The 25,349-nt window shown below is 34.0% G+C and overlaps 3 protein-coding genes across 6 annotated transcripts; 1 reads left to right on the top strand and 2 right to left on the bottom strand.

Annotated features, from left to right (window-relative positions):
- Positions 1-1,977: 1,977 nt before the first annotated feature.
- On the bottom strand, positions 1,978-4,282 carry LOC100854456 (probable WRKY transcription factor 2). Of its 2 annotated transcripts, none has more exons than XM_003632126.4 (3): positions 4,018-4,282; positions 3,263-3,391; positions 1,978-2,415 (listed from the first exon to the last, which is right to left on the bottom strand). In XM_003632126.4, the coding sequence occupies exons 1-3, from the start codon at positions 4,218-4,220 to the stop codon at positions 2,178-2,180; spliced, it is 570 nt and encodes a 189-aa protein (XP_003632174.3). In that variant the 5' UTR covers positions 4,221-4,282; the 3' UTR covers positions 1,978-2,177. The 2 variants fall into 2 exon arrangements, with proteins under 2 accessions (XP_003632174.3, XP_059593296.1); XM_059737313.1 differs by lacking the exon at positions 4,018-4,282 and adding an exon at positions 3,906-4,011.
- Positions 4,283-8,783: 4,501 nt separating this feature from the next.
- Positions 8,784-12,966, bottom strand: LOC100258679 (probable serine/threonine-protein kinase PBL16). Of its 3 annotated transcripts, none has more exons than XM_002285711.4 (6): positions 12,557-12,966; positions 11,357-11,664; positions 11,128-11,263; positions 10,226-10,362; positions 9,613-9,736; positions 8,784-9,334 (listed from the first exon to the last, which is right to left on the bottom strand). In XM_002285711.4, exons 1-6 carry the CDS (start codon positions 12,618-12,620, stop codon positions 8,961-8,963), a joined length of 1,143 nt encoding a protein of 380 aa, XP_002285747.1. In that variant the 5' UTR covers positions 12,621-12,966; the 3' UTR covers positions 8,784-8,960. The 3 variants fall into 3 exon arrangements, with proteins under 3 accessions (XP_002285747.1, XP_019076345.1, XP_010651398.1); XM_019220800.2 differs by lacking the exon at positions 12,557-12,966 and adding an exon at positions 12,462-12,516; XM_010653096.3 differs by lacking the exon at positions 12,557-12,966 and adding an exon at positions 11,967-12,116.
- A 6,428-nt stretch (positions 12,967-19,394) lies between these two features.
- On the top strand, positions 19,395-24,343 carry LOC100265607 (subtilisin-like protease SBT3.18). The gene is made up of 10 exons (XM_010653097.3): positions 19,395-19,514; positions 19,613-19,704; positions 19,816-19,913; positions 20,060-20,218; positions 20,825-21,492; positions 21,735-21,802; positions 22,265-22,501; positions 22,603-22,714; positions 22,834-23,047; positions 23,538-24,343. Exons 1-10 carry the CDS (start codon positions 19,410-19,412, stop codon positions 24,125-24,127), a joined length of 2,343 nt encoding a protein of 780 aa, XP_010651399.1. The 5' UTR covers positions 19,395-19,409; the 3' UTR covers positions 24,128-24,343.
- Positions 24,344-25,349: the final 1,006 nt, after the last annotated feature.

The following is a 25,349-nucleotide window of genomic DNA, read 5'->3' as shown; positions in this document are numbered from 1 at the left end:
AGTTTATTTTTCCTCTTCTATATAAAGATTATATAATTTAAAAATGGATAAATTTTTAATTAATTTTAATTATATTGATTTTCTTTCACTTTTTTCATGCTAAATAAAATATGAAAAAAATAATTTTTCTTAATATTTTTTAGTTTTCTAATATCTTTGAGGAATCAAACATCTTAAATTTGACAAAATAGTTTTATCAATAAATTTCTATTTTTCCCTGTTTAAGTTAACACTTAATTTTTGTTTCACTTTAACCTGAAATTAAAGCCAAAGTCATAATTTAAAAGAGTAATATTAGTGCTACAAAACCTTCTTTAAACATAAAAAAAAATGCTTTCATAAGAGGTAAAAATTTTCTTGTTTTCATATGAAGATCTCTTTTTTGTTCAAAAAGTTGAATATTTTGATAAAATTATTTTAAAAATACATAAATTGTTATTAAACTTAAAAATAAAAAAGAGTTTAAACTTCTAAATCAATCCAAACAAACATAAGAATGAGGTGGGTTGACAAGTTTTCTAAATGAGAAATGTTATAATTTGATTAGTAATTGATAATGGATCTTAATTATGGATTAACACTTAGAAGTAGTGAATAGAAGACTCAAAATTTTTTACCAAGGTTTACCTATAAATCTTATCACTTCTTACTCTAATTTTTGACCAACAAACAAGATTACGGGTAATAATAGTAAATGCAATAACAATGCTCTCTTGATAAAAAAATATGCAAGTCCTATGCAAATGTCGATAACGTTATCCCAAACTACACTTCCAATGTTGATTCTTAGGGCAACTTGAATAGCATTTAGGCAATGGATCCTCTAATTTTCATTAGCAATCATACTTCAACAAAATTCACATGTAACTTTAATATGTAACTCTCTCCTAACCAAGGCTTCAATTCTAATTGATCTCATCTACACTCATAGCAAGCATATTACAACCCATCAAAATTTCACCTGAATTAGTACAATAATGATGCAAACAACATAATACCTTGAAAAGCCAACTCTCCCAACATAACAAATTAATTTGTAACTCACGATAGTTATGAAATTTAGTAAAAACAAAACGAAATTGAAGCATAGAGAAAGATATATAAGAGACAAAAACACTGAAACTTGATATGAGAAATCTTCTAAAGGAGAAAAAAGCCATGGGCATCCAATAATCGAAAAATCCACTATGGAAAACAATACTAAGTAAAAGGTTTTATCTAATTAAGGAACTCTAATATTATCTTGAATGGTTTATCTAACACCCTTTAAACTTTAACTTCATACCACAAATCTCAACTTACTCTTTAATATACCTAATCAAGAACAACATTTGGTTTTACATAACAAATGTAGAACCATATGAGAGAATAGATGGAAAATAACAAACTAAATCAACAAATATTTGTTTGAAAATCCTTAGTCACTCAATTTTAAGCTCCAATCATACGATATTCCCACAATCAAAACACTCCCCAATTGGAAAAATGAAGTTGAAGCTCAAGCTTAAGGGGACTCTCTTTTATTATTGTTCTCCCTCCCAACCCTAACCTAAAATAGTTGATTTTTCAAAACAAGCAACCCCTAACTTCCAATAAGATTCTAACCACAAAACATACATTTTAAAAACTAGGTTGATCATGCTTTAGACCTATCCACAACCTCAAAGGCTCAAACCACTTAACATTTCCTCATCAAGATTGCATCATGAATACTAAATATACGAAATAGCAAGCAGTACAAGGGAATGTTTGAAAGCATCAAGTTAGTGAATAAAATGGAATTTTGACCTAGAATTATCAACAAAATATTCAATATGTTCAACAACTTAACATATATATATTCAGTAAGTGTTGAGTTACCAATACCCACTGTGGGATGATAGAAATTGTTAAAGAGAAAAAATCAACTTTTCTAAAAGCTTAAAGCTAGTAATATGTAAGTCTGGAACATATATTATGTATACCCCAACCCAACAATGAGAAACAGTGAAAGAGGAATTAATTGCATGTCTATGATCGTCATCTAATAGTTGAGAAAACAAAAACAAAGTCCTTTGCAGTAAAAGCCACTAATGATCAACCAAATTGATTCACAGAAATTAGGGAATAGTCTGTTTCTGGGTCATGTACATGTACAAAATATATCAACAATGGCTGCACTTAAAAAAGGGCAGGATTCAATTGGTATCATGATGCCTAATGGAAGAGTCTTGATCTCCAAACACCTGTGTGAACAAGTTATACTGGTTGGTGGCTGTGCTAGCAGTGGAATTCCCTTCTGATTGGACTGAGTATGCCCAAGAGTCATGGGTGTGCTTTCCATCATATTTAACTTTAATGTCACTGGGCTCTGTGGGAGTCCACTCTGCCTTCTTCTTTGCCCCACAACCTGTCCTTTGGCACTTGAAATAGCTTCTGAATTCCAATACAAATCCACAAAAAAGACATTCAAACAATAAGGGCCTTTTGAAAACTGTTTATGAAAACAACACAAAACTGTTGTGAAAACTAGTTTTGTTGTTTTGTTCTGAAAATAGTTTTTATTTTAAAATAAACTTAGAGGCGTTTTCACATGTTTTCCTTCAGTATTTTAAGAAATAATTCAACACGTGGACAATACTTTGGAACTATTCTATTATGAAAAGTATCTTCATAGAGAATTCATATGAAATGAGTTGAGAAGATCAAGACCCATGTGGGTAGTGATTTTTAGAATGGTTTTCTGATCTTTAGAATAAAAAACATTGGAAATATACTCAATAACTAAAAATTGTTTTCAATTTTCTATTCTTAAGAAAAAAACAAGATATTTTCAAAGAATATTTTTTAATTATTTTATATTATTTTCACTTATTTTCTGAGGGTTGTTTTAAGAAATAATCATACAAATTATGTAGAATGATTAAAAATAAAATGTTACATATAAAAATTATTTTTAAAACATATTTAAAAATATTAAAACAAGTTAAAAACATTTTAGGTTTCTAAACAAACTTTTATTCTATAAAAATCAAAGAACGGTTTTCAAAAGCTATTTTTTAGAATTATTTTTGAAATCAATTACCAAACATACCCTTATTTTCCGTATTTGATGTATCCAATAGAATTGTCATTAGAAATAATTAAGTTGAAAATTATTTTATGAGAATCAGTTTTGAAAACACTTTAGTTAGCTTGTGGCTGCTCCATGGCCTAAGCATGATCCATGTAATAACTCTTATAAGTCAACTACATTTCTATGTAAGTTTGTTCAAATTCATACCTGAACTTGCCAATGTTTTTTATGAACTTCTGGCCATACTTTTTCCATTCATATCCATCTGCTGGTAACACCAATCTGTAGCTTGATCTTTCTGTCTCCTGCCCTTCCCTGAATTCCTCAAAAGCTTCCCTATTACAACATCAGAAGTTTGGCTGCCTGGTTATATGAGAAATTAAGAGTAAATACTGGGTTTTGGCTGTTGGTTCATGCTCATCCCTTAAGCCTATGATCTAGTACTCGGCAAAGGGAAAGGTCAATGCATTGATATGGTATATACTCAAACTAATTAGCCTGTAAACACACTGAAGTAGCAACTTACAAAAGGCACAAACACACAGAAGAAAACCAATCTTTATGAGCATATGTTCTTGATGATGGACCTGGCCGGTAAAACAACCATGCATGTAAAGCTGAGAAACTGGATCTATATATGAGTAATGGCAGATGACAAACTCATGAGGAAACAAGGTATTTCAACACAGCTCCATACAGATCCAGATCTATCCACATAAACCTACATAAAACAATCTGCAACATATACACATCCCCATAACTATAAAAGTAGCCACTGCTCTATAGATTCCAAAACCTAAATAATTGTAGATATATATGTGGGATGCAACTAATTAAGAAAGGAACATACATTGATGTCTGTGTGTACATATATATGTAGGCAGTATGATCTAAGACAGATATAAAGCAGAAGCCACTAGGAAAAGCAAGAAGGAAAAAGCAGTGGTAATAGTAGAGAGTACATGGAGGCATCTCTGGTAAGATGAGAAGCTTCATTCATGGCTGCTAGCTCCTCACTAGTTCTCTCAAAACTCTCTCCAGCCCACCTCCCAGGAAAACTTAAAAAGGAGAAAGAGAGAAGGAAAGTGTCTTTTGGCTTCTCAGCAACAGAAAGAGAGAGAAAGAGAGAGGGCAGTGTGAAGTGGGGTTGTTGATTTGTCTGCATTTGGGGGTGTCTCTTTCATGATTTCCTTTCCTGTGACCACTGCTCTAAGAGAACACCCCATTTCGTGGATTTTCCATGACCATAAGGTCAAGTCTCAACACTTGTTACATACAATACAAACACATCTCATATCATGGCCGATGTACAAAGACTCTTGACCAAGAAAATTCAGTCTCACCACATATCACACCTTCATTATCCATGCAACATTACTAAAATAATACCAACAATAATATGTATAATATTAATTAAAAGGTAGGGATTCACAGAAAACTAGATCGGAAACTCAGTGCCGGTCCTCCACGAGGTAAGTGACATCACAACAATGACGTATATCATTACTAAATTTTCCACCTACCCAAGCTTCCTATTATTAATTTGCAGTGTTGTTAATGGCGGAAGCTATGAAGAGTGGTGGATGGATGCCCCTAGGCTTGCGCATGACTAAAATTAAATGGAGCTATGGCCAGTGGGTGTTGTTTAAATTTGGAAGGGGTGAGTTCATAATTAATATTTGTCTGCTATGGGAGGTGATCTGGACAACAACTGGACTTGTGGATATGTCGGCATTAGTACTAATACCACTGTACAAATATAGGGGATAAATATCAAGTGATGCTGGTATAAAAAAAAATTTGGTTAGAGGGCATATCTGGGTTCCTATTGGAATTGACTCTTCCAAGTTGAAGTTAGTCCTTTCGACCCATTGAATTTCGACCGAAGTGTCCTGATGAAGTAAGGATAAACGAAAGGTTATCACCACTCCCTCCATTAATTAGGCTAGGGTTTGGACTTTGGGACCCAATAACACTTTTCAGTATCATATTGAATATCTTGGTCCAATCTTTGTTGGATGGGTAAAGCAAGAACAAAAACTATATCGAGTATGAAAAGGGTTATTGAAAGTATTATGAATAATGTTATGGAGGCATGGGACCTTATCATTGGTTCAAATTATATATTAAAATTTAAAATTTAATGATTGATACTAAAATATGGTGCCTCTTTATATTGTAAAATTTTCCTTGTAATTAAATTTAGTGTTTCCAACTTAACTAAAAATGTTAGTATGCACACCTCTTGATGTATGAGTTATTAATTATGGTTTAATAACGTCAAATCAAGTACATACGTCACTCCTGACTTAAGATTGAGATTTTCTTCCACACGAGTCTTGGAAAAAGTTGATAATAAAATAATTTTTTCTATATAAACGAAACTACTTTATTGACTTCATTTAGTCAAAAGTCTTCCTCAATGACAACCCATATTTCTAGCAAAATATGAAGGCAAAAAATTTATATATATCGCAAAGGTATCATAACAACTTCAATTCATAAGTATACATTAGGAAAAAGGCAAATATATCACTTTCAATATCGTTATCAACTGTTTAAAACCTAACCATAAGACTTCTTATATCTATAAACATTATCATCTATATTAATTAGGTTATAAAATTAATTAGTGATATGCTTTCATGATTAATAGTTTGAAGTCTAATAAATCTAATCACAATTATATATTTTATCTCACTTTGCATGCTTAATTAATAATTTATCTCTGAGTTCATAAAATATGGTGAATTGGTTAGAAAATATATAATATTAATGATTAATATGAATATATTGTATAGGGAATATGGAGAACCCATGAGTCAATGTGCTTGACCACCTTTGATGTGTGGATTAATTGTATATCATGGAAAAGTAAATCTACTCATTCCAAGTGAATTTGAAAATAAAAAAATCAATTAGCTGAAAAATGATTTTCACATAGAAAAAAAGGGTTGGAGAAACAACTTTTCAACTCTATGCATTTGTCCGTGAATAAAACCGAGTGTTGTGAAAAAATTTCAATGAGAGTATCAAAATCAAAATATATGTAAAACTTATATTTTGAACTTGAATAAGATATCAAAGCATGCCATTAGACGATCGGGTTTATTATGGTATAAATAGATCAAGTTAGAATAAATGTGTCGCTCCTAATCTAAGGTTTTGAATTTTTCTTCAAATGAAACTTACCAAAATGATATAAAGTAAAGTTTCATTAAAAAGACTTAGCTTCTTATTAACTTGGTTTAGTCAAAAGTCTCTCTCAAAAATGCTAAAATTGTTATTAACTTCTAGTCTCAATCAATAAATGGTGAAAACAAACATATTGTTTTCTATTTTGTTAATTTTCACTTGAATAAAGTCATATGTCTAAGTGATAAGCAAACAGTAGTACACATTTTATTAATATTTTAAATTAACTATGATCCACATTTGGTTAAAAATTTATTGATGATAGTATTCAACACAATACTTTCCTGATTAATAGTGATCATATGATGTAGTCTAATAAATCAACAAGTTCACAACTATATATTTTACCTTGGTTCACATGCTTAATTAATTAATTATTAATAATATACTTAATTAATTACCTGCAATTTTGAGGAATTCATTTAGTTTAATGAACACTTGTGACTTCATGGAATATGATTAATTAATTAATTAGGAAGTAAGACTAATGATAATTGTGAACCTACCATTTGGGGAACATAGAAAAGGTTATCAAATCAATGGTTTGGAGAAGATGTAATCCACTAATGTTGTTTATCACATTCAAGTGTTGTGAAAAGGAGCCCTTTTCTTTGAAGTCTGGAAACATCTCCTTGTGTGGAAAGAGTTGGATTTCAATCATTTTCTAACATTGAAAAGTGTGATTGTAAAGGGGTTGGGAGCATGAGGATTTCCTTTTCTCTAAGGCCTTTTCAAGTTACGAGAAATCTCAAGTTAAAAGGCTTAGGCCTTTTCATTGACAATCTTTCACTATTTTATTTATTTATTATAATGTTACCTTTCCAATCAATTTATTTTAATCCAAAAAATATTTTAAAAATTAGGTATTCATATTACAGAATATGAATTACTTTTCAACTAATTATCATTATATTCATGTAAGAAAATTTTATAATTTTTAAGAAAATCGATTGAAACATAAATATAAGATTTATTTCCATAGAATAATATGTTTAATTTAAGCTCTATTTAGATTAATTTTTGAGAATTAAAAATTTTTGTTTTAAAAACTCAATAAGAGCTTTTATGCTTATGGCTTGTTCAATAAATCTTTAATATGAAAAAAATTTTGTTTTTAAAATCTCAATAAGAGCCTTTATACTTGTGACTAATTTTGTTTAAGGAATCTTTAATATGAAAGTATGAGAAAAGTTCTTTCAAAGTTTTATTGAGATTTATACAATAATTTTTTTTCATATTTAATGAAAATTTTAGAATATTTATTTAAAAATCATAATTTCCTTTCATTTTAGCTTTCAACTAAGTAAAAAAATTAAATTAAATTAAAACTATTCAAATGAAACATTAATTTATTTAAGAAATTATATTTTATCTAATGAATTAGTATAATATTAAAATTATGCTTTTAAAATTATAATTTTATTCTCAACCTTAATGTTTAACTAAAATGAATTTTTATAATGTTATAATTATTTCTTTAAAATAATTATGTAGCTTTGAGTTTTATTTTTAATTAAGAAAAAAATAGGAAATAATTTAAATTGAACCATATAATTATTTTAAAATAGTCAATTTATCATTTTAAATATTATTATTATGATTAATAAACAATTAAGATATATTACAATTCCCCCACATTCTTAGACAATATGTTAATATCAGACAATGAAAACAATATTCTATAAGAATGTTTTGGGCTAATGGGCATAGACACAAATGGGTCAAAGGCAAATGTGGAGATTAAATGAGAAACCTACCAAAAGTATTCATTGAAAATGAGTTTATGAACAAATCGATTTAAAAAAACTTTCTTTAGCTTTTTACATCTCAAAAGAATCAGCACTTCACCATTTTTGGAGTAGGTTGAGAGTATTATCCATCTAATAAAAAAAATATGAATAATATTTAAATATATATATATATATATATATATTATAGATAAATACACTATTTTCATAAAGAATAAGTTGAGAAAATTGTTTTTTTTAATTGAGTTTTTAAACTGAATCTCTCTCTCTCTCTCTCTCCATATATATGCCACATCATTCAAGAGGTTAGCTAGCATCCCCAGATGGTTTCCAACTGGGATTTGTGGATTCCAGCTCAAAGATTCTAAATCCCAATGTTCTATATTACTAATACCTTTGTCTAATCCAAATAAAACAAAAACTTTTAATTAGTATTTTACAAGCAAACTAGCTCTGATCTTATCCTTCTGAAGTTGAAGCTCTCTACAAATTGGTAGTCTCTATGATTGTTTCCTAACTTATTCTGAACTTCGAAGACCAAACATAGATTTCCTTAATTTCTACTCTTTTAAGGCATTCAAGGGGTCAGAAGAGAAAGACTTATTACATCCAAACTGTGAATCTTTGCATGTGCATACACATATGGACATGGATAGAAACCATTAATGGCGATTAAAACCCACTTGAACTCTTAAGGCTAGCAAAGAGTTAAAACACATTGTTCATGCGATGCAAGCTATATATGATATGTTAGCAGTATGCATACATATATATTGCTGTCACAATAATTGAACTGCTGAGTGAGTGTCATAGCTATACTTCATCTAGCCAAGAAAAGATGGCAGAGGTTTCTTTTTAGGTGCCTGCAACAAAGGGCATATATTTATCTGATGTGCAAAAAATTCTCCATTAAAACAGGAGAAGAAGCTTCAGGAAAAGAAACCAAAACCCGTGTAGTTATGTTACACTGCTGCATTTGGAACCTCATTAGTAATCACAGTAAAAGTCTGTTTGTCAGGGGAAACATCAGTGGCAACCTGAAGAGGCTCCAAGGAATCTACTATGTCTCGCATGAGAGGCCTTGCTTTTGGGTTCCGGTTCAGGCAATGATAAGCTAGCATGGCTGCCTTGTGAACTCCTTTCACAGGATAGTCTCCTTCTAATCTTGGGTCTATGATGTTGAGCAATTTCTTCTTCTCTCTAAGCAATGGGAGAGCCCAGTCTGTAAGGTTCTGTTCTCGGGCTGGTCTGGACTTGTCTAGAGATTTCCTCCCTGTGAGAAGTTCTAAGAGAACAACCCCAAAGCTGTAAACATCACTTCTAGGACTCAGATGGCCTGCAAAAACAGAAAGGAGGTTTTAGCAGCATTAGTTTGATGGTAATTTTGTCCACTAGGATGATGTTTAATGAGTGGACTACTTCCACAGTCATCTCAATCTGATAAAGCAGAACAAACAAATGACACCAAATATTTTAGGGCCTGTTTCAACCTGAAAATTCATTCATTCAGAAAGAAAAATACATGTTTCTCAAAGGATTGATTATTGGTACTGAAGGTTGAGATGAGGGGCAATGCTAGCTGGGAATTGTATTAATTGGGGAAAGTAAATTTACCAGTCATGATATACTCAGGTGCTGCATAACCATATGTTCCCATTATGCGAGTAGAGACGTGAGATTTATCACCCTCTGGTCCGTCTTTTGCAAGGCCAAAGTCAGAGAGCTTTGGATTGTAGTCCTGTTTATAGAAATAAAGAAGGAAGCACGATTGCAAGTTAAAGATTGGATAAAGGGCTATAAATCTACAGGAGCTCGATACCCTTTACTGCACAAGGGAAAAAGAGAATATCTTCCATTAATCCATTAAGTTTGGTGATTATTTAGAACAAATTCTCAAGAAATGCGATGCGGGATTAAGTCTTTAACTGTAAGCCAATCTGAAGCCAAGACTTCATTTCTAGAGGAGTGTTTCCACAACTCTCACCACCCTTTCTTGTTGCAAAAGATATCCGTCTCTGCTCACTTCAAGTCCTATTATATAGATATAATCTCTTTTGTTTGATGAGAAGTTAGGCCGCTTTTATATGCCCGCATTAATCTGATTTGTGCATTACTTCAAGAGTAGTTACTAATACTAATTAGCATATCGACATTACCCTCATAATCATATATTAACCATCTAGCCTCATCCTACAGGATTAAATACTCGAGCTTCTAATATACTAACCAGGTCTAACAAAATGTTAGATGTCTTAAAATCACGATAGATGACAGGTTTCTCAGCGTCATGCAGAAAGGCAAGCCCTTTTGCAGCACCAAATGCAATCTTCATCCTAATGTACCATGAAAGAGGAAGCAGTACTCCTGCCACGGGATAAAATGTATATAGATATCAAAGCATCTGAAAAAAAGCAGAGAATAGATAGGCAAAATGAAGCTACAGAGAACATAACAATAGACCCATCATATCCATTGGCAAAGACTTTGAACAAGTTAGTTGCAACTACCAAACCTGAGTTCAAAATACGCAAGGAGATTGTCAAAACAAAATCCAACTATCACTTTCTTCCCCTGGAGTGCCTTTCCAGGGGCATTCTGAAGTGGTTCTTCCTTGGGGACACTGCTTCCAGCCTAAAACAACTAATAGATCATATGTGTATAGCATCATATTAAATTCTAGGACATCCCTTCTGAAATAAATAATAAACAAGTGGGCACCACATATTCAGCTTTTTATATACATCTCCCTTTGAATAACATGTCAAAGTAGGCTGCCAAATCATTCATTCTAATAGCCAGAAAAAGGCACTTCTTTTTTTTCTTTGATTGCTAACAAAGACAAACCTTATTGTCCTACCACAAACCAAACCAATGCCTTTAGATGGGAATCCTCTATCCCTACAATGTCACTCTATGAACCAACATTATCACCCTGTAGTTTGGGTTAATTGGGAAATGGGGTTGCAAAAGGCAAGGGTTACCTTGAGAGGGAAAAATAGGTGGACAGAGGTGATCAGGGGAAGATAAAATTTGATGACATTGCCTCTTATATTACCTGCCTAGGTGACTAAGAATGAAAATTTTTCCAGGATTTCAATCAAAAAGCAAGTAATGATTGGAAATACTCACTCGAGAATAGATTGTTTTCCACACTACCACGAGCCATGTACTCATATACTAATACCCGATGTTCATCCTCGCAGCCGTATCCAATGAGTTTCACCAAATTTGGATGGGAAAGCTGCCCCAAGAATATGACTTCAGCCTAAGTAAAAGACAACCAAGCTCTCAATAATGCTGTTAATATAAAGAAAAGAGCAGAGAGGATCTTAGTCTATATTGGGAATGAAAAGATTACCAGCCATTCTCTGTGGCCTTGAAAACTGTTGTCGCCATCATGAACTTTAACGGCTACAGGGAGGGGCTGAAGCCCCTCCATTAGATCCTCTGTAACAAACCCTTTATAAACACTTCCAAATCCTCCTCCACCCAACACATAATCTTGTCTAAAATTTCCAGTAATTTGCTTGAGTTCATTGAATGTGAACACGATCAATGGATTTGCCGCTGAATCACGACGCAGGTCCTCTACTTCTTCAGGATTTGACGGTAACTTTCTAATGTCCTTCATTGGTTTCACCGATGGGCTCTGATCCTTTGGTGACTCTGAAAGGAAATATGAGATATTGTAAGCTCACATGTCAAACAATAAAATACTACCAGGATCAGACTTAATTTCTTTTCTTCTTTCAGTATAAAGACCCCCCAAAAAAGGAGTCAAAATAGAGAAACAGAAGTGAAACTTTCCTCCTCAACTTGACGATACACTTGTGGAGAAAGAAAATTATCTTTTTGAACCAAATTAAAATCCCACAATTATTGGGGAAAAAAACAAATCTTTCTATTTTGACAGGAAAATGATGCAAAAAAAAAAAGTATCTATTCCAAAAAGGCCTACTGTAAGTCACCTCCTGATCTTGAATCAGCATGACAAAGCACAAATCAAACATAAGATTATGGAACCAAAATGCTAGATCAATTGGGAAGATTGGAAATAAAGATCTCAAATTGGACACATTTCTAAACTTATTGCAGAAAGTGCCATTCAGTTGAAGATTCAGCATCCCACAGTAGAAGAGAGTAAAAGTAAAACTTTGAGTAGGAATAAAGGGAAAGTGAGAAAGTTCATTTGTTGATTTCTTTCTGATTGTCAAGGATAGCAAGAGTAGATCCAAAAAGGTCCCAATTCGAAGAATTTACTAACTAGAAAACAAGGAAAAACCGAGGATCAGAAAAGCCAAAAAGGGGAAACCGAGTGTGAACAGAGTATCAACTTTAAAAGTTTTGATAATTGGATCACTCATCCAAATCAAACCTTTATCCTAAATTTCATTAAAAAAAAAATTAAAAAAAATCAACTTGAATCAAATGAAGAAGAAAAAGCAAAGCATAATAACACAAACCCATCTCTGAAATCACATGGAGAGCAATACCCAGTCCCAGAAAAATCAGTCTATACAGAAAAGAAAAAAAAAAAAAAAAATGAATGAACACCCACCTGACTTTGCATTAGATGAGACTCTGTAAATTGAAGGTTTCCACCTACACCAACAATTTCCCATTATACTGAAACCAGAAAGAACCCCAACTCCACCCACTTCCTCAACAAGAACCCATCACCAAACCCAATACCTAATAATCAAGCTTGTTTCACTATTTGAAAAAGATCAATACACCATCAAAAAACAAGAAAACAATCCCGAGAAACTCTGAATGGAAAGGGTTGAACCAGATAGTAAAAGAAGATGGAGTTGTGGGAATTGTGTGGGTGTAATTGTTGGTGAAAGCAATGAGAATTCTTGATGGCAATGATGGGGTTAGTGTTGAGGTGGGGGATGTTTGTTGGATATGGCGGAGAAGGGCCCATTGGTCAGTGTTTTTTCTGTGATCCAAAATATACTTTTTCTGCTCTTTCTCTCGTAGTGCGCCTATGCGCATTTTAATTCCCACCAATCTTTTTCCATCACTCTCTCAACCCTCTTTTCTTAGCGTGCGCCTATCCTCTTTTCCCCATCCCTACGCCTCCACACTACCAGTACTTCCCCATTACACAAGAACATTACAACCACCTACCTACTATCAATTCCTATAAAAAAAAAATTAACTTCTCATGATAACTACTTAAGTGGGTATATATTTCTGTGTTTGAGTACACACTCTTAATCCAGATTTTGGCATAATTAAGGTCCCACAACCGAAAAAAATCGAACCCAGAAATGATCATCTTGTAGTGGATGTTGTAGGCTTAGCAGCCATGATTTGAGCATGAAAGTGCAAGAATTGTTTATTGAACATGTGATGGATCCCCTTTTTTCTGCTGTCAAAATCATTATATTCTGTCATCAAATGATTCCTATACTTAGTATGCATAACAACTGAATATTTCTAGTACTTAAACAACACTTAAGGATTGCTTATACTCAGTATTAGCAAATAGTACTAGAAGGCATATTACTTGATTATCATCATCTTCTGATAATTCTTGACAGTGTTCTCTCAGGGATGTATAGAAACCGAATTCAACATGTGAAATTGTAGGAAAAGAGTCATTAGTGGCCTACAGATTGATCATGGGCAAGCTTGAATGTCGGTATGATGTGCCGCGTGTTGCCAGTAGGATGATGCTGATATCAACATCTTAATCCACTTTAAAGAAGAATCTAAGACTTCGATCGATATGTATAGCAACTTTTGAGAGGTGGAGCTCAGAGAGTCACCAATCTGAACATGTTGAAAAAGATGAAGGTAGTGAAAAACCAAGTGTTGATTTACTTCTTTGTTAGTCTTGCACTAACTGATTACCTTCTCATCCAAAAAGGAAAGAAAACAAAGAAAAGAGAGAGCACAAACAGGCAGACATAATTGCTACTGACCAATTAATTTATTCTTGAATGTCGAGATGTTTCTTTCCAATATTGTTTGTTTGATCATAAGAAGTTGGTGCACCAGCATACACATGCTAAAGAAATGAAAAGTGAGGACACACAGCACATTGTGGCCACAAAACATTTTGTTCTATATTGCTAATAAGATGTGGTAATTATTACTTTTAAATGTAGTAAGATTGAGAATAAATAAGAATTATATATGCATCCATGAAAATTGATGCATGGAAAAGAGATAATTCATGCTTTGCCTTAAATTTTTATTGGAAATTAAAACATTTTCCTGTTGAATGCGAATATGTTTTATCTGGTTGAGAATATATAAGAAGTACAAGCATATTGTCGGGTTTAATCTTGAAGATTGAGTACTTTTATATGCATGTAGTTTGTTTCATAACATATAATAAGCTCAAATATTACCAGTATACTTGAAGATGGCCAATCATGCATCCATGGATATCTGAGTGGAAAGAAATCATGTTTGCTTCAACTTTTTACTAGAAAACACGCTTTCCTGTTGAATGTCAAGATCATGTCTCTTCCAGGGGTTGTCTGCTTGAGAATTAGAACTTCGTAAAAGCATAATAAAGAGAAGAAAAGTGATCACACACACAGACATTACTATGAGAAAACATTTTATATTCAACCTTAAGATGTGTAGTTAATTAATTAATTAGCTTATAAGTTGGAAATATATAAGAAGCTCCAATATATACAAGCATATTCTGCAGATGGCCAATCATGCATCTACGAATTCGGTGGAAAGGAAACCATGTCTGCCACCACTTCTTACTGAAACATTTTCTGGTCGAATGTACATCTAGATGTTTCTTACAGATATATGTTGGTAGGTTGAGAAAAAGAAAAGTTAGAACACTATAGCATGTTAATGAGAAAACAGTGTGGACAGAAACAGGCATATATTATTGCAAGAAAACATTTTTCTGCCTTTCAAAGCAGGTTGGTTGATATTATAAGAAGTTTTGAAGCATCCATTGGAGATAATCTAGCTGTACATGTTATGAATCCATGAAGTCAGTGGTAAAGAAACCATGTTTGCCTTGATTCTTTTAGGTGAAACCCAGTTCCTGTTGAATGTCAAGATGTTTCTTTCAAATGTTGTGATCTGGTTGAGAATACAAGGTAGAAGCATACTAAATCCATGGATGCATGATTTACCGTCTGCAAGTTAGACTTGGATTTGGTGGAAAGACAATCATGCTTGCCTCAACTTTTTACTAGAAAACATTAATTTTCTTGTTGAATGCCAAGTTGTTAATTTCTTTGAATGTTGTCTGGTTGAGAATAGTAAGTTGAAGAAAAGTGATCACGCTCGGAGGCATTATTGCAAGAAATGTTATCTTGTTCCGTGTGTTAAGCTGTGTCGATAATCAATTACTCTTTTATGTTCTTTGTTGAAAAACACAAGTGGTTCAAGCACAAACATATTTTGGCAGATGGCCAATCACGCATCCATGGATTCAATGGAGAGGAAATCATATCTGCCTCAAGTTTTACTCAAAAACATTTTCTTCTTGTCAATTAATTCTAGATGTTTCTATTATTTACTTGAGAAGAAGTTGGAATAATACAAACAGAAATACTAATGGAAAGAAAGGTATTGACAGACACGGGCAATACTGCGGGAGAACATTTTCTTGTTGAGTGTTAAGATAATTACTCTTTTGCTTGGGATAAATAAGAAGTTCAAACACAAGTGTACTTTGCAGAAGATCAATCATTCCTCCATGAATTCGGTGGAAAGGGCATCATGTTTGCTACAACTTTTGACTGGCAATAGAAATGATAAGGAAAAGGGATAAAATTGACAAGGTTTCAGTAGGATTTTGAATGCATATTTAGCAGGATAAAAGAGGCAGTAGCTTTTTAGCCGAAAGCATGAAACAATTTTTGTCTTGTTCATTGTTCATTGATCAAAACCTGCTGCCTGTTGTAAGGATGAACAAATCACATGACAGAGAGGTAGGGCCTGTATAGTACAATAACGACCCTACTTAAGACAATGCAACTGCACTAGGGAACGGGCATTATTAATTTTTATTGCATGGCCTATGACCAAATCATTCTCTAATTTTGGCAGTAAGCTCAATAAAAATTGTCATGGGGCCATCATTCCTAAAGATGTCTCTACCAAACTATGGATTAATTGTTTTAAGGGTTGCAATCAGTTAAACTTGGAATTACAGTGAAAAGCTGAGCTCATCAATGTCCCACACCTTATGGCTGTTGCTTACACTCATTCTTCTGAAAGGTTTAAGAAGTTAGCACTTTAAGATACCTTGTAGAACTCTAATTGAAAAGAATATGCAAATGAATGATGGGTCCATTAAAATTCTCTATGGCCTTCCTCCATGCTTTTTTTTCCCCTAGAGTACTAAAAACCCTAGAGATGACCATATGCAGATTAACATATTATGGATGAAAAAGCAAGATGACCACTAGCTGGTTTGGCATTTCTCCTCTTTGAGTCAATGCATTTCTATCATTAATAATGGATTATTACTTAATTATGACCATTTGTGTAGAGAATAGAAGAGTCCTAATTACATAGAAGTATAATCAATCATAGTCCTCTATTATAATTATCATAAATGCTAACCTTGCCTTGGATGATGAGAAACACTACAGTAACTGTTTGTTGCATCTTAATATATATTGCAATGATAAAGTACTTTTTCACTAAGAGAAGACTAAATTCATGTATGGAGGATCAATCATGACTCAGATCGATGCCCTGGGGTTATAACTCTATGTCGCCTAGACGGATTTGGATGTTCAAAAGATCTCAAACTTGGTCCCACCTCTTCAATGAAGATCCAGCATGCTAATTGTGCTTGATAGTCATTGAGGTGGAGCTGGAGCCAAAAGGTTATTTTGGATTTTTTTTTTTTTTTGCATGGTTCCCCTATAGCTAACAATCTTATTGTAAAGCAAAACTTTGGTGATCATAGCTTTAAAGGGACTGCTGAATCCCCAAAAGCCAAGTAAATGAGAGTAGCTAGCTCCTTCATCTCTTGAATTAAAATGAGACAAACATAGAAACATCAATGCTCTCATTGTACACAATAGAAAAAGGCTTGCATGCACATGCCTCAGATCATGCCTTAGATAAATGCCAGTGCTCTGAAGCAACTTCTTGGAAGAATACCTTCCATTTGTCTCTAGAATGAACATGATTGGGCTGTTCCTGTAGAGTCTCTTCTTCTCATTGTATATATTGCTTTGGTATCTGATTTCTATGCATGACTTTTTCTATATTCAAACATAGAACCATAGAACCATAGAAACATAGAAACACCAATGCTCTAATTGTGCAGTGTGGAAAAAGGCTTGTATGCACATGCCTTGAATAAAGGCCAGTGCTCTGAAGCAACTTCTTGGAAGAATAACTTCCATTTGTCATTAGAATGAATATGATTGAGCTGTTCCAGTAGAGTCTGCTTCTTCTCATCATATATATCACTTTGCTGTCTGATTTCTATACAAGACTTTTTTCTATATATTCAACATCTGAAGTCATTTTAACTTCTCCCTTGAAGTAGATGAGACTGCTTTCCTATACATCACTTCATCTTAGCTTTTTGCTGGCTAGCAGCTTGCACTGTTTCATAATGAAGTATCATTCTCAAACTATTCTATATAAATGGATATTAAAATGTCATAAGATGGCCAGAAAGCGGGTTCCACACCGTATTTCCTCTATTAGTATTATGTGATATCTATGCTCTCTACTTGCAATAGTGAAGTATAACCTATGTTTTAAAATTAAATATCCTTGTTTCAACTTTAGATACCAAATGCATATATATATATATATATATATATATATATATATATATATATATATATATATATATATATATATATGTAAATATATACATATTAAACCTTTAACACATACTGTATATTGTAATTGGCTTAGTTTGGAGTAACTTTTATTGGATTCTTGTTCTTCTAACACAAATTATTGTTCTAAAAGGTGGATTAAATTTAGCCATATACTCCAAATGACTTTTAAACTGGCCCAAGAGAGATTAATCTTTATGTTGCACTTGAAATCCCTGCTTATGAAAGCAAACTGAATGCTTTACATCTTTCAAAATTATGATGCATATGAAGTAGCAATTATAGATTTCATGACTGAAATTGTATGCCTATCAACAAAGCATCTTCTCAGTGTTCATATGGAAGAAGGTCTAATGATGTGAAGTCTATCTTGGAGGGTAAAGCGTGCTTCGTAAGGCTGGAGCCCTTGATTTTAAACCTGCGATCACGCAACCCAATTGAACGCAACGCTATTGCATCTAATCTACGCAACGTATAGAGCAAAAAATTGCTAAGCAATGATTCAATTGATTGCAAATAATTTGACCTTTCAAGTAAAATTAGTATTTCATTGTACAATGGGAACTTTACAATGACCTTTGATGATCCTTGTGTACAAAGGTTGGTTCCTTGATCTTTTAGATCATGGTCCTAACACATAGGAGACATGTTAGGGCAACTAAATGAATGAGGAATAAAATAAATTTAATCAGAATTAAAAAATACTAAGATTGGAGAAAAGCATGAATTTGTGATGCAAACCCTAATTATATCACTCATAAAGATGCATCCAGAGCTGACGAGCTAGCAATGGAATTGATTTCTTACTAGATGTGCTTATATTGGCTTCTAATACAATCTAGTCTGTAATTAAGAACTATATCAAATTCCCATCTCCATTGCTATCTAGGACAAACTATTTAATCATTTATAATTAGTACAAAAAGTATCTAGGGTTGCATTTCCTCAAGAAGGAAGATACTAACATAGGCATCTTCAGTAAAAGCTAATTATCTTCTATAGAGCTTATTATCATACTATACTCTAAGCATCACATAAGTGAAAATGCACTAAATTCTGGATACAAATTTGTGCAGTGTGGTCAGAACTGTCCAACATGTTTTTGATCTGTAGGAAGGCCATATGGTTGAGTTCATGAGCTTCACATGCATTTTTCTAGTAATAACTCAGAAAATGTCAAGTTGAGCTAGTTCTAAGATCGAACTAATACAGTAATATTGTTATCTTAGTCAACTCATTATATTATTCACAAGAAGAAGAAGGCTGAAAAAGATTATATTCTGAAAAAATGATGAAGCCCACATGCATTTCTCTTTATGCTATTCATGAAGGTGGTCTCAATTTCCCCTAAGTTAGATCGGTATAGTGCTACATTAATGAATACGTTTAATGGGAGAAAGAGAGAGAAGAAGAGGCTTATACCCATCTTTATCAACTAGCTTTGAAGGAAAAATATCATCATGGCCATGGAGGCATGTCAGTGTTCTTGCAGCTTTGGATAGCCTTCTAATGCACGCACTCTACAACCATCCTTTGTTTGACCACCTTCTTCGGAAATCATAAACCAACCTTTAGTTCCCTATTTAATCCCAATCCACTATGTGTTTCTTCCATAGGGAGACAATGGCCTCTTCTTTTCAGTGTTTTTGGGGCCTATTCTTCTCACTTTCCATCTATTTTATTCAAGCCACACCTACATCTAATGTAACTTTATTGCCTAAAAGTGCTTCAAACTTTATTCATTCCCCTCTCTAATCATGATTTCATCTTATCTTTTTATGATTTGCTTTTGTTTTCCACAGGTTTACATAGTCTATTTAGGGCTCAACCAGTCCCATGATCCTCTTCTCACTTCAAAACACCATCACCAACTCCTATCTAATGTGTTTGAATGGTATGAACGTTTAATTAGATGTCCAGTGAAGTTTGAAGTTAGAGCATTTTCTGTTTGAAGTTCACTTAGTTTCATTCCTGTCTTTCTTTGAATTTTTTCCCCCTCTTATAGTGAAGAAGCGGCAAAGCAATCCATTCTCTATCACTACAAGCATAGCTTCTCAGGGTTTGCAGCAAAGCTCAATGAAAATCAAGCAAACATATTAGCCAGTAATGAGCTAACTATTTCTTTTTCTTTATTTCTTGCTTAAATTAATTTTATCCATGACCCATTTAGTTCTACTCAAGATCCTTCCTTAAAAGTCTTGAGTAAAGTTTATTAAGGAAGAACTAATACAAGGAGAGGCCAATTGCAGAGATGGAAGGAGTGGTATCAGTGTTTAGGAGCAGGACGATGAAATTGCACACAACCAGAAGCTGGGATTTCATGGGTCTCACTTTGGACGAGAGCAGTGAAGTGACTCCATTGCAGCTAGCCTATGGTGATGACATAGTTGTCGGAGTCCTTGATTCAGGTACTTCAGTTGACACCTTTTCTTCTTCCTGTTCGGAAACCCTAAGTTTGCCGACTCTTCTCTTTTTCTGTTTCTTTTTCGCATGCAAAAAAGTGCTCACTTTTTTATGAATGGGTTTAAGAGCAACCACACAATTAATCCAACCCTAGCTGCTATTTCATGGTATGAATGCACTGCTTGATCTTTCTGGAATTTGTGGGATATGAATGTCGATCTTTGGTTACTACTCAGAAAAAAGAAAAACATGAAATCATTTAATCTGGGCCGGTGCCCCTACCAGCTTATGTTGCTCCTTCACCAAATATTTCATGTAAATATTGCATGGAAATCTATGGTGGGATCCTCTCCATGACCGCAGTTGAGCTTTTTGTGTACCCAATCCATGCATGTAGAGAAAAGTTTAATGGCCCTTTGGAGATAAATAATATGTACATAGAAAAGAATGCTAGTCCTTGGAGAATGGATATTTTTTTTTAATTTATTATAAAATTTCAATTTGGGTACAGATATATATGCATTTTATGCAGTTTAATAATTAATTTAACTGTATATCTAATTGTGTATTTATTCATGTACTGATCATTTGCTTCATTGATGACATATAAGGTGTTTGGCCAGAATCTAAGAGTTTCCAGGAAGAGTCTTGCTTGGGGCCTATTCCTTCATGTTGGAAAGGAAAATGTGTTAAAGGTGAAATGTTTGACCCCAAAAGGGACTGCAATCGAAAGTTAATTGGTGCCCAATACTACCACAAGGGGTTTGAAGAAGAATTTGGGCCAGTGAACCCTAGAACCTTCGACTATAAGTCGCCTCGAGATTTTGTTGGTCATGGTACACATACAGCCTCAACAGCAGTTGGGTCCGTAGTTAAAAATGTAAGCTCCTTTGGCTTTGGGCAAGGCACTGCTAGGGGTGGAGCGCCTAGGACTCGGCTAGCAGTGTACAAAGTATGTTGGAACGAAGGCCTAGAAGGAATATGCTCCGAAGCAGATATAATGGCAGGTTTTGATAACGCTTTGCATGATGGAGTTCATGTGATCTCAGCCTCATTTGGTGGAGGACCACCACTGAGGCCATTCTTTAAATCCCAGGCGGGTATCGGTTCCTTTCATGCAATGCAGTTGGGTGTTAGTGTGGTATTCTCAGCAGGTAACGATGGGCCTGCACCGTCTAGTGTTGGAAATGTTGCCCCATGGAGCATCTGTGTAGCTGCTTCAACTATTGATCGATCATTTCCGACCAAGATACTACTGGATAAGACCATTTCTGTCATGGTAATTTGATTTGCCGTTTAAGATTCATATTCAGCATGCCTTTTCCCCATTATAATGGGTGGTTAAATGACACAAATTCTCTATATATTTTAACTCTCTGGATAAGAAACAATCCATATTTCACCCATCATAATCAACTATGATTAATCAGTCCCTTAACCAGGCCAGATTTATAAATGTATTGACTCATGAAGCTAGCACATATGCATGTCGTACTTATATTTTAGCTCTGATGTGTTCAGGGAGAAGGCTTTGTTACCAAAAAAGTTAAGGGGAAGTTGGCTCCTGCAAGGACCTTTTTTAGGGACGGGTAACCTCTCTCTCCCTCTCTCTGTGCGACCAGCTTTGATAGTAGTACTGTTCAAAAGGGCTACAATGATGAAATTTGAACATGCTATAAGGGAACTTGCTATAATAATCTTACTCAAAACCTTTTGGATTGCAATGCCCGATCATGACCTTTTTGGTCTTTGGCCAAATTGAAAAAAAAAAAAAAAATTATTGTCAAACCAAATTGAAGCGAACCAAAGTTGGTTATTAGTATTAAACCAAATCGATTAACTCCTTTTTAAAGTTTAATTAGTTCTATTCTTAATGTATGAAACTTATCAGAACAGATCAATTTGATCTTAATGCCCAAAACCGAACTGAATACAACTATGCACGCCCCTAGTAGCATCAATCTTTTAGTAAATTAACTGCATTCATGCAGACAATATTAGTGAATCTTTCATTTGATATTCTTGTTCCATATTACTGCAATCATGTCCAGGAACTGTTCTCCGGAGAATTCGCGAAATAAAACAGCAGAAGGGATGGTAATCCTATGCTTCTCCAACACTCCAAGCGACATTGGTTATGCAGAAGTTGCAGTGGTGAACATTGGTGCCTCCGGGTTGATCTATGCTTTGCCTGTGACTGATCAGATTGCCGAAACTGATATAATCCCCACTGTCCGCATCAACCAAAATCAAGGAACTAAACTCCGTCAATACATTGATAGTGCTCCGTGAGTACTCAAACATATATATATATATATATATATATAAAATGAAACTCAAGCTTTAATTTGGATACTCACAAACCTTAAATTGAATCTTTTGGATATAGAAAACCTGTGGTGATATCACCTAGTAAGACGACTATCGGAAAGTCACCGGCACCCACAATTGCACACTTCTCTTCTAGAGGGCCTAACACAGTTTCATCTGATATTCTCAAGGTATCTATCTAATCCATATATATATATATGTTACATGATGAATGATATTTTGGCCAGAACCCCAATCGATCGATCGGATATATAAGCCAGTTTTGTTTGATTTGATCTTCCTATAACAGCCAGACATAAGTGCTCCAGGAGCTAGTATAATGGCAGCATGGCCTCCTGTTACTCCTCCAGCTCCATCATCAAGTGACAAGCGGTCTGTGAACTGGAATTTTCTGTCCGGGACATCAATGGCGTGCCCTCATGTAACGGGAGTTGTTGCCCTTATCAAATCAGCCCACCCAGACTGGTCTCCTGCAGCCATTAAATCTGCTATCATGACTACCGGTAAGAAGAAATTAAATGACTTCAGTGACATATCTTCTAGGTTTTTCAGTTTTGTTAGGTCATGTACCGTGATATCCGATGTTGTGATATCCTACATCAAAAAACCAATTCCCAACCTCAGTGTGAGAATTGAGAATTTGTTTTGTCCCGCATGCAATTCTATGGACATGATGAGAACATCGTGTCAACATAGAGCATACAATATTTTACATGAAAGGAACAAATGGTTACATGTACCATCATAATTCAGTGATTGTGATATCTCACGTTAGATTGAGGCGATTTCTTTTATGAGGAACTTCTGGGTTTAAAGTAAATAATAACTACACGACTGGAAGTTAATCATTATATGGACCATAGGGAAACTATTAGGAAGTAACCTAATCTATTCCTCGTGCACTTTTTTCCAAAAGCTGATGACAAAACCAAGTTGCATTCGGCGCTACTACTACATATATGTTCCTAATACCACCATTCAACTGTTTCTCAGCTTACAACAGGGATAGCACTCATGACAGTATTCTAGCCGGTGGATCAAGGAAAGTTGCAGATCCCTTTGACATTGGTGCTGGCCACTTAAATCCCTTGAAGGCAATGGATCCAGGGCTAGTTTATGACATGCAGGCAAGTGACTACATTGCCTACCTTTGCGATATTGGATACACCAGAGAACAAATAAAGGCCATTGTTCTTCCTGGAACCCATGTTAGCTGTTCAAAAGAAGACCAATCCATCTCAAACCTAAACTATCCTTCAATCACAGTTTCCAACCTCCAATCCACAGTGACGATCAAGAGGACTGTTCGTAATGTGGGACCCAAAAAAACAGCAGTTTACTTTGTTAGTATTGTGAATCCTTGTGGGGTTAAGGTATCAATCTGGCCAAGGATTCTATTTTTCTCATGCTTTAAGGAAGAACACACCTACTATGTGACTCTGAAACCACAGAAGAAGTCTCAAGGGAGGTATGACTTTGGGGAGATAGTGTGGACAGATGGGTTCCATTATGTGAGGAGTCCACTGGTGGTGTCTGTGAACAATGCTGGGGACTCTGATGATTCTCTATCTTACAGCATTTGAGACCATTCATCCAAGCATTTGGTTTTTGTTATTATGCAAGTGTGGAAGTTTGCAGTTTGGCTGTCAATTATGAAGGCCAAATTTTAATAAAATAAGTTTGTAGTACTGGTGGAGGATATTATATATATATATCTTCCACAATTATGATTTGGAAAAACTATTCAGTGATGGGAATGATACTGTGTGTAATACTGATGACAGTTATTTTTGTTTTAATTGTCGATTATTGTGTTTTGGTGTATATACATATCGGTAGAATATACTTCTTAATTTCTTTTGTGGTAGTGAGGTGAATGAAAGCAAGGACACACTTGCATCCTTGGGTCATTCAAGCTTTTCAAGGTATATGACAATGCTATATATTGTTAGAGTTGCAACTTGGGTGGATCGGTCGATTGGATTGATAGTAAGCCCAATCCCAAACCAAATTAAAAAACAATTAATCTAATTTCTAATTCAAGATACTTAACTCTAGCCTAATCTAACTTCATTTTTCTAAGCTCAAGTTGAACTTAGGTTAGTCAAGTTAAACTCAAATTGATTGGGTTAAACTCAAGTTTATCGAGTTAGACTTGAATTAATCGGATTAATTGGGTTGCATAATTTAAAATCCATCCATAGTGTTTTTTTTTTCTTTTTCTTATTTAATTTCTATATGTTTATACCAAAATTTAAATAATAAATAATACAAAATTTCAAGATAAAAAGAAAATTAATATTATTTTAAATTATATAAACATTATAAAAACATTAAATTGGTTCAAATTAGACAAAGGTTGTTCAAATCTTAACCCAAATTGAACTCGGGTTGAGAGAATTGAACCCTAAGCTTAACCTAAATATTGTAAACATTTGCCCAAACCCACTTAAATATCGAGTTGGGTTGAGTTGGGTCAGGCCAACCCGTCCAAGTTGCACCCCTAGGTATTGCGCATGGTTGAGTTTTGGTATAGTATTTTCCAAAATTATGATGTTTCTACCTTATTAATTTAAATGAAAGACATTACTATTCAATTATACAGATGCAACTCAAAACTCATATTTAATTCATTTTTAAATAGAGAAATAGACTCTAATGATATGTTTACTTGATTCCATTGAAAAATGGACTAGCGGCTCTTTTTCTTATCTATTCCTGTGTTTACTTGAATTTGGAATGAGAAGCACTGCTTAAATTTGAGGATCTCATTCTTCCACCCTTCTTCATGAGTTGGATTGATCT

The sequence above is a fragment of the Vitis vinifera genome, chromosome 6 (assembly GCF_030704535.1).
Source record: "Vitis vinifera cultivar Pinot Noir 40024 chromosome 6, ASM3070453v1".
In the NCBI taxonomy this organism is placed as follows: domain Eukaryota; kingdom Viridiplantae; phylum Streptophyta; class Magnoliopsida; order Vitales; family Vitaceae; genus Vitis; species Vitis vinifera.
This window is presented reverse-complemented; position numbering and strand designations above follow the sequence as displayed.

What these genes read in the sequence shown, in the direction of transcription:
- LOC100854456 (XM_003632126.4), bottom strand. Translation starts at nt 4,220, where the DNA reads ATGCAGACAAATCAACAACCCCACTTCACACTGCCCTCTCTCTTTCTC. An exon ending in CTTACCAGAGATGCCTCCAT is followed by an intron (nt 3,392 to 4,017) that starts GTACTCTCTACT and finishes ATGTTGTAATAG; the next exon opens with GGAAGCTTTTGAGGAATTCA. An exon ending in AAAAACATTGGCAAGTTCAG is followed by an intron (nt 2,416 to 3,262) that starts GTATGAATTTGA and finishes ATTGGAATTCAG; the next exon opens with AAGCTATTTCAAGTGCCAAA.
- LOC100258679 (XM_002285711.4), bottom strand. Translation starts at nt 12,620, where the DNA reads ATGGGAAATTGTTGGTGTAGGTGGAAACCTTCAATTTACAGAGTCTCA. An exon ending in CTAACATTTTGTTAGACCTG is followed by an intron (nt 9,737 to 10,225) that starts GTTAGTATATTA and finishes TTCTATAAACAG; the next exon opens with GACTACAATCCAAAGCTCTC. An exon ending in ACCTGAGTATATCATGACTG is followed by an intron (nt 9,335 to 9,612) that starts GTAAATTTACTT and finishes CTGTTTTTGCAG; the next exon opens with GCCATCTGAGTCCTAGAAGT.
- LOC100265607 (XM_010653097.3), top strand. Translation starts at nt 19,410, where the DNA reads ATGTGTTTCTTCCATAGGGAGACAATGGCCTCTTCTTTTCAGTGTTTT. An exon ending in AAGCCACACCTACATCTAAT is followed by an intron (nt 19,515 to 19,612) that starts GTAACTTTATTG and finishes TGTTTTCCACAG; the next exon opens with GTTTACATAGTCTATTTAGG. An exon ending in TTTCATCTGATATTCTCAAG is followed by an intron (nt 22,715 to 22,833) that starts GTATCTATCTAA and finishes TTCCTATAACAG; the next exon opens with CCAGACATAAGTGCTCCAGG.